Source organism: Juglans microcarpa x Juglans regia, chromosome 7D (genome assembly GCF_004785595.1).
Source record: "Juglans microcarpa x Juglans regia isolate MS1-56 chromosome 7D, Jm3101_v1.0, whole genome shotgun sequence".
NCBI lineage: Eukaryota > Viridiplantae > Streptophyta > Magnoliopsida > Fagales > Juglandaceae > Juglans > Juglans microcarpa x Juglans regia.
In genome coordinates this window covers 16203256-16212707 of record NC_054606.1, presented here as the reverse complement: position 1 = coordinate 16212707, position 9452 = coordinate 16203256, and the positions used below count along the sequence as shown (strand labels likewise).

The following is a 9452-nucleotide window of genomic DNA, read 5'->3' as shown; positions in this document are numbered from 1 at the left end:
AGACCGGTAAGAAGATAAATCGAGAGCTCGGCATGATCTAGAGGATGTCCCAAAGCACTCAAGGTTGAAGCAAGTGATTTGACTTTGTTGTAATAGTCAGTCACAGATTTGGGCCCTTTCTTGATAGAGGCTAGTTGAAATTTCGTATGAATAAGATGAGCAGAGGACTTAGCAGCAAACAGATTTTGTAGGATTGTCCAGACCTCACAAGAGGTTGAACAATCCAAAACCTAGCAAGCACCGAATCCGATAGAGAAGAATTTATGGTGGAGATGATGAGCTTATCTTGAAGGCACCATTGAGCATGCGCAGGATTTGGCTAATCATTGAGAGTTGCAGAGGGTTGAGGAAAGGAGCCATCAACAAACCGAAAGAGCTTATGTCCTTCCAAGAAAGGGACAATTTGGGCTTTCAAAAGCAAATAATTGTCAATGATAAGTTTGATGTTGATGAAATGAGATGCAGTGATGAGGAGGGAGGGATGAAATAGTATTGAGAGGGTTGTATTTGTAGAAGAAGCCATGGATGAGGGAAAAAAAAATCGAGCGTTGGTCCTTTTGGCTCAAGATATCATGTTAAAGCTAAGGAAATTCAGAAGCACAGCAAGTGTTTGTAAAAAGTTCTTAAAAGAATAATTTACTCTTGAATAATCTCATTTGATTCAGAATATTTTCTCACATACATTTTCAATGTATGCCAGTACAATATATAGACTTTTTACATAACATAATTGTCAGAGAACAACCATTTAGCTAGTGAAACTTGTCTAGCCTAGTCACACTAATTTGTTACAAGAAGATTCGGCAGCAATATTCTCCAATATTCTAGAGTCATCCTTCAGTGCTAATGTTTCTTATGCCTTAACAATGATCAATAGCAATATGGTAACAGAGAGGACCGGAGAGACAGAGAGGGACCTCCAAATATAATAGAGGGAGATTGCAAAATTGGTCTTAAATATTAAAAAAAATTGAAATTTGAATGTTTTTAATTTTCATTACAAACGCCAAACAGTAGTGGTTACTGTTTTAGCTGACGTGACACATGTATGTATCAAAGAAGACTCTCCGTTAAACTTTGCGTGTGAGTATCATTATTGTTGCCCAAATTAATGAGGTTTTGATAGTTTTGAACCCAAATGATTCATCTGGCCTTCAAGGCCAACACTCGACATTATTTGAAATGTAATCCTAATCGAGCTCGGAGTCAATTTTAGGATTTTTTTTTTTTCAAGCCATAATACTAAAAAATAGAGCTAAATTAATATTTGTAACATGAATTACGTGAAGAGACTGTACATGACTCACAAACATGAACATAGCAACCCTTTTTACCATCTTTTGGGTACTCTTTTTCCTTCTTCAACCCCCTCCCAAAAAACCCCTTCTCCCCCAAAATAAAGCAACTGAAACCTTAAGAGTACGATAACTTTGATTAAAATTAAGAATCGGCACAACTTCATCAAACAAATGAATAAAGGTCTCTTCATGATTGTAACATTAACATGCGCCATCGTTGATTAGAAAACAAGGCATACTTATCCAGCCTAGTGATAAAGTGGCATCCAACTCTTCATGGAAGCCACTTAAAACCAAGGCAAAACTCCAACGATGAAAACTTGTCAGCACATACATCCTACCCATACAAGCCATCCGGACTTCACGAAAGATAGATCATAAAAGGTCTGCCCTATTAACTTAACTTAGAGAACTACTACGTCTGCACAAACTTTTTTTTACAAAAAATAAGCTATGCAAAGTATTAGCTTAGCAAAAAGTTAATTAAAAACACTCAACACATGAGAAACTTCACTTACATATCAGCGTATAAAATCGCTTTTGTAGGACTTCTATGAAGACAAAATAATTCTGTTAACTTAAGCTATCTTGACATCTCGTAGAAGTCTAGCAGCCATCGACCCCGTTCTTCTAACTTCAAAATCATTAAGTTTCTCATTCTGGACATTGGTCGCTGGCTTGCAGTCTTCCTTGTCTACATCACCAGTAGAATTGGACACCTTTTCCTCGGTACTTTGCCCACCATTTTCTTCCTCTTCCTTGCTTGTTTTGACCTTTTCAATTTTGTGATCACTCCCCTCAATGTTTTCTCTAATCTCCTCCGAACGTTTTGCTCCCATGATGAAAAGTTGAATACTTGGATGTTGGAATATCTGGTCCATCTGCAAGGAATAAGTGGTTGGTAGGGACCAAAGAGTTAACAAGTGAAGTGGTACTATTTCTTATTTCAGGTTCAAGCCCTGCGCACCATACTGGACGCATGGTGCATGATCAATGATGTTCCTGTGTTCATCAGACATTAAATCCATGACCATCTGATGTATTTTTCCAATATATTACATACTACAAATATGCCATAGCTATATATCACGTAGTCAATCTATCAGGTATGGCACAGAAGCAGGGACAAAGCCAAGAAAGAAAATTAACCGGGGGAGGGGGGTGATATTTTATTTCCATATCATGCTATCCTTTACTTGAAATTTCTTTTTGTATCCATACTATAGAAATGGTGTTTTTTCTTTAAACCTTCATTTTACTTTCCAATCATGCACCACTTTCACAAACATGGGACCTAGTGCTTTTTCCTTCCCAACACAATATTTAATAGGAGTCAGGCATACAAGAATGTTGGGTGGAAGAAAATTACTACTCTTAGCACCCTCCAATAAACCCTATTTTACTTCCAAACTATGGTATTTTATTTCACTCCAGGCAGTTTGGGGGCCAAGGGCACTCAGCACTGGCCATAGCAACGGCCATGGTAAAGTGTATTATCTATAGACTATGGACGAAGGTATCTACTGTTAATTTTTGTGTTAAACATCACATACCTTAGATTGTGGAATAATCTTCACATCAAAGTTTCTTCTCCACATCTGAAGCATTTGCTCATGGACACTCGTAGAACGGATCTCATACCCCAGCTTCATGAAAATATTAGAAGCAAATAAGTGCATCAGTGATGATGCTTTTGTAGCACAAATTCAAGTAATAACTATCAAATCACATACCAAAATTGTAGTTTTAGGTCCTGACAAGGCAAATATTGTCTGCAATAGCGGTTCCAATAGATGCTCTGCATAAACCTTGAATACAAAAAGTTTGAAATTTACTGACTCAGGTGAAATAATTTTAGCTAGAGAGCCACACCAATATAACAATAAGAGAAATGGTGCGCCAATGGGACGGATTTGACATCTACAATAAAAAAGCTTAAGAAACCACAAATCGATCAATTATCAAGTACATGCCAGACTTAAATTTTTTTATTGGCAGGTTGGAAGCCTTGTCCATCCCATATCAAGTCTAACTTAGAACTAACTAGTCATTTTACCAGGGGAGGCAATATTGAAGCTGATTCAGGCAAAGTTACCCAAATTGCAAAAGTTAATGCAAATACTTGTAACACCAAAAAGTAAGACTACTACTTTAGGAAACATTCTAAAACGGGTACTGTTGTAGACCGTAGTTCATTCAAACAAAATTCTTGTATACCTACTGCGCAATTCAACATTAACCAAACACAAGTACATATGAATTACTCTTAGAGAGCAGCTGAAAACATTTTTTTTTTGTTGGCACTGGGTGTCCAAGAATAGCATCCTAACTAATCCCGAGGGTGAACAAAAACTAATATTCCTGCCCCCGGCACCACGTGCCTCAAAAAAAAAAAAAAAACCAATGAAACTTATGAACTCTTTAATTGCCTTGTCCACAAAAACCATTGAAAGTAGCCATTTATACCACGACTTAAATTGCAGTTATTGCTTATGTCAGTTACATAAGTTAAAATGCTTCACATCCCAACTGTGACCGATATCACCTAAAACTAATATTCCTGCCCCCGGCACCACCCCCCTGAGAAAAAAAAAGGAAAAAAGAACCTACAATGTCCTCATAGGCTTTAATTTTTCCCCTTAGAATTGTTACTTTTAGATTGAAACCCTTCCAACCAAAAAATAAATATTTATGGTCCTCATTCCAAGTATATGAGACCTATCAGGAAACCAAAAGGCAACAGAAAACTTATCTGTATAGTGAACAATTATCCCCCAAGAGAATATGGTTGTTGTCCCTGATAATATATCGTCTAAAATCAAGCCTAGTCTTGCAATAATGAGGGTACCATTTCATTTGATTAATATAAAAGAGAACGGATGGCCACAACAAAAGTTAGCAACATGACATTTTTTTTCCCAGTAAAAGTGGCAATTGGTGCAAAGATAAAGCAGCCTCTCACTGTCGAATGCAAGTTCATGGGTATAGAAGCAGTCTCTCCATGCAAAAAGGTTAAAGATTAAGATTTCCACTCTCAAAGCCTTACTTTTGTAGGACCAAAATCTTTGTGATAGAATCCTTTTAAATAAATGAGACAGGTCCACTTCACTCCATCAGACAATCATAAGGGTTTGTAATAATAAGCACACAAGCAATTTCAACACAACTTTGATCATGAGAGATCCCAAATTACACAGATATATGTATGTGTGATGCCAACATATGCAAATGAATTTACAATTTATTCATTTCTTAATGTGGGAGCAGCTGTAAGGAAGATGACTCAGTTCTTTTCCAGTCCTTTGTTAAAAGGAAAACAGTGGTGCAAAAAATGTCTAATATTTCATTAACTTACAACATCAGTGCCAATGATATAGTCAAATGGTGGATCAACAGCCCTAATATGATCCTTGTTTCCCCAGTCTAACTCTGCAACCTGAATTGATCCAAATGAATCTGCAAAGAACATAAAGTTTCAAGTTAAGATGCAAGTATTAGCTTTAAAAGTCTAAAATAATTAAGAGGAAGCTCCAAGTACATTCCTATAATCCTCTACCAATAGCAAAATATTCTAGAAGTGGTGAGTTATCATTGCTCCTTTTATAGAGCAAGAAGGGTCAACCCAAATATACCTGCTTTGCACAGAAATTCACACTACCAATGAGAATATGGGTAAAAAGAAAAAAAAGAAAAGAAAATAGATTATACAGAAATTGTAATATGTACAAGCCAATGAAAGTTGCATAAAGGTTGCAGAGCAGACCGGAACCAGGATTCATCTGCAAGATCCTTGAAGTATTACGTTCAACATTTCTCATTAGCAATGGCAGAACTTCAATTTGGTCTGTTGCAACTACATGGCATCCAAGCAAAGCCATACCTGGAAAGAGGTCCAAATCAGACTAAGCAGGTAGCAGGTAGCAGCACCCTACAAGATAAAATAGGGTGTCCTAGACTCTATTGAAGGAGAATAAGTGCTCAAACTGTGTATTGATTAATTGTACCTAAAACTCAAGAGAAAAATAAAAACTCACCAAAACCGGCTACTCCACAACCAGCTCCAAGTTCAAGAACACGTTTTCCTTTAAGTTTAGATGGGCAAAACCTTCCCTTTCTGCAGTTTTTCTCCTGCAAACCAAAAAAAAGGTCTCCTCAGATTTACAAAAAGAAAAAAAACAGCACCTGATGTTACAATCAGTTTAAAGCTATATAATAGTTAGCTACCATGTCTGCTTGTCTCTTCTGCAGGTTAAGGGGAAAAAATTTAGCAATGAGATTGCCCATACTGCATACATGATTAACTTGGCAATGTTTTTTTTTTTTTATAAGTTTTATTAACTTGGCAATGTTTAAGAAAGCTACTTAAGGGTCAGGAAAATTAACAACTAAAAGTGGCAGAAACGTTTCAAGAGCATACAAAGGGAAAATAGACGTACCAGAAATTTGACAAACACAAGTGAAGCATCCCAAACAGTAGTTCCTAAATGCTTGGAATTGGGATCCTAGCACAATGTCAGCATGCAGGTTCAGAGTTAATTTGTTAATGGATATACAAGAGAATCAATGTAACCAAATAATAATAGATGTGAAAAAACTCGATGTTCCTAAACCATCTAAGACTTTGATATTTGGTACTAGGTAACTGGCAAGTTAAATAAGTAAGCAACAAAAGTTTGCTTTTCTAGCAAATATGTATTAAGAAAAATGAAACCTTTGCCACTGTATTATTAGCATGTGCCAAGTTCTCATGCTTTAAGACAGTATGGAAATACCTAACTTATAATCTCCCATGACAAGACAATTTAGAAATGGTGGATTGTCATACCTAGGCAGGAAGGTCCATCGTCGTTCATGTGATGAATAGGTACTCTATTCTTTAAAAATGTCCAGAATTTTAATGGCATAACAAAGGTGCAACCAATACACCACCCCCCCCCCCCCCCCCCAAAAAAAAAAAAAAAAAAGTGCAACATCACTACAGTAAATAAAACATACCTGATAAAACTGCAATTCATGGCCTAAAACTTCGAGATTCATCGAAAATGTGCTCGGAGAATTTAACCTGATCACAAAAAGTTGTAGAGCATAAAAAATCATTCTCTGAAGAAATATGTGATCATTGTGATGTGAGGAATTACATGAAAATAGGGAGCACAATGTCAACCACATACGTCCACATGAACTCATAACTATACACAAGAAAAAGTTGGATAATAAATGATAGCAATTATCACCACACTACCACTCAAAGTGGTGTGCATAGGAGTATTCGTCATGTTACGAAGGCGAGAAATTTAAAAAACAGCCATTTAAAAAAAGAAACAAACAAACAAACAAAAATCTATAACCTTATTGTGCTATCTACTATATACATGGACATAAATGTGTGATCCAACATATTGAGCAGGAATCAAACTAGGGAAGGCTCCATAATGCAGACATAAGAACACAGTTGTATACATGGTGAGTTTGATTCATTTAGTCCTAAATCATAAAAGAACCAGGGTAACTCAACAGAAATACATCTAATGCGGGCAAGGTTCAATGACTTGTTTTAACTGTGAAGAAGAAAAATGAAGAGCCTCAAATATTTATATATAGATATTGACAAAATAAATTGATATTGAGAAATAAAGCCTTTACACATCCATTAAAACAAAAAGTTACGTTTTTAACCCTCGAACCATCAGGTTTGTTTACATACTGGTCCAATATCAAAGACTCAAAATTGCTAGTTAGAAGTTAAATGATCAAAGAGTTCTATTATATACAAGTCGGTGTGTAAACACACCACTTTTATTGGACTTATTACAACTTTAAAAAATTCAAAATGTCAATAGTCTTTAATGGTAGCTGATGTGGAAGAAGTAGTTTACCTATGATTCCTTAAATTTTTCAGGGTTATGTTAATTATCTTGCAAGGTATGACTTGAATATCTGAGCATGATTTCAAAGCAATCAATCTAGTAGGAAATCTCCGATCGATACATCCTTCAAATCTGAGAAGCATTGTTTACTTCATAAATCCCAAGTCGTTAAAGCAAAAACCTCAAGCACTCGGTTTTTTTGACATATATATTTACAAAGACAGACTCTTAGAACGATTGAATTGCTGAAGAAGTCTGAATAACCCATCTCTACACAGTCTCTTAGCGAAATCAGATTTAAGAATGCCATGGAACATGAATTAATAAGCAACAACACAAGGCGGGCCTTATTTCAGATTTAATTGCCCAACACGATCGAGGAGGTGGGCGGGGCAGTGAGAGGAAGGAGGCCGAAGGAATGTAATCTATTCAACCACACAAATTATCGCTCCCAACATACTCATAAAACTCGGTCACAAATTGACCATGAAAGAAGCTGAAAACCATTCCTTTTTAAACTAACAAACCAAAAACTATGAAGATGCGCAATACCTGTCAGGCTCCATTTGATTGCTGCTTCTGAAGTGAAGTGATAGCCTAACACTGAACTTGACACGAGAAGCTTCGAATCGCAGTTAAAGTGGCTTCTTGTTCTGATATCATTTACTGCAACGAGAGAGCGAGAGAGATAAGTTTTGGGTTTAGCCTTCTAACCCTGCGTTCAAGACTCAAAGGGGTGTAAGATCGTGTTTTCGTTTGCGTGTGTAAGTCATCAACATTTATCTATATAAATCAACTCAATCCAATTCGTTAAGTTAATGGTATGACATTTTTAAATCTTAATCCAATGATAAGTCGTATCGTTTTATCATTTTAATTCGTTTAATAATTAATTAAAAATATATTAACACGATACAATTAATTTAAAATCATTTATTTTATATAAACGGTTGGATTAAAATACATAACTCATTTGATCTGATTAACATAATTTTACATAAAAATTAAAATTTCTATTTATTAATAACCACATTATCTTAAAAAATATATATCAATATTTTTTAAATTTTAACATATAATAAAATCAATATTATAAACCATACAATAACAAATATAAGCATAAGTCTAAAATTACAATCTCAACAATAAAAACAATAAAAACATAAGAATACTCAAAAATATCAATATTACAACTTAACAATAATAAAATTTTAATTTTGAAATAAATTCTAAATGGGTCAAAACGAATTGATTTCGTGTTAAGCAGGTTAACTCGTTATTGACCTGTTTACAAATCGTGTCTTAACGGGTCTACCCGTTTTGACCTAAACTCGTTAACATCAAATTCAAACTCGCTAATTTTGTGTCGTGTTCGTATTGAATTCATGGATCGTGTCACATATTGTCACCCCTATTAAAAGTAATGCTGCCCATAAGTTCTAAATAGATAAAAGCATTGGCAATGTGTCAAGTCCAAATTTTTACTAAAACAAAGTTTGGCCAAAATCAAAACTTTTAGAGATGTTCATATATATTAGACTAGTCATTTCAAAGTTAAAATAATAATATAATATTATATTTTTTTAATACTATTTATTTTATTTTATTTTATATTTTGCAAAATAAATTTTAAAAAAATAAATTATCTATATTATATCTCAAAACTTTATTTTCAAATTTTCATGAGCATGTCTACGAGCATTTCCAAGCATACAAGTTTTCTTTAGTTGGACTTTTCTACTTTAACACAATTTGAAGGACTCCAGATTTTATATTCATGATAAAAAAGAAAAAGAAAAAAGCACTATTGAAAACACAAAGAAAAAAATTAAAACAAAAGTGAAGAACTGAAAAAAGAGGGAAGGAAGATGTTTGTTGGGAATAATTATAGAGTAAAATAATAGTATGGAGATGAAGAGTAATTAGTCAAATTTGAAGAAATATATAGAATTATTGTAATTTAAAAGTGGAGCTTTGGATGTTTGTCTAGTTCAATGCAATCTACTTTTGAGCTACTTGGCTAAATTTTGACTAGTCAAATGCCAGTATTCTAAGCTTTATATAGGTAATTTTAAAAATAAAATATTATTAAAAAATGGTTTTATATATATATATATATATTTTTTTTTTTTAAGGTGGATTTACTTTTTTATAAAATTTTATGCAGAGTTTATCTTTTTAGAAATTGTACAAATCATTTCTCTTTAGATAATTCATGGTTATTTGGACTTGCATTGTAATGGGCAATAAAATAAGAAAAATAATATTTGTAATTTTATTGCGTGCA

The 9452-nt window shown here is 34.2% G+C and overlaps 1 protein-coding gene across 1 annotated transcript; it reads right to left on the bottom strand.

Annotated features, from left to right (window-relative positions):
• Window positions 1-1671: 1671 nt before the first annotated feature.
• Window positions 1672-7925, bottom strand: LOC121239249 (protein N-lysine methyltransferase METTL21A). Its single transcript, XM_041136454.1, has 9 exons — window positions 7718-7925; window positions 6294-6360; window positions 5735-5800; window positions 5333-5426; window positions 5062-5178; window positions 4654-4754; window positions 3032-3106; window positions 2852-2944; window positions 1672-2179 (listed from the first exon to the last, which is right to left on the bottom strand). The coding sequence occupies exons 1-9, from the start codon at window positions 7729-7731 to the stop codon at window positions 1877-1879; spliced, it is 930 nt and encodes a 309-aa protein (XP_040992388.1). The 5' UTR covers window positions 7732-7925; the 3' UTR covers window positions 1672-1876.
• Window positions 7926-9452: the final 1527 nt, after the last annotated feature.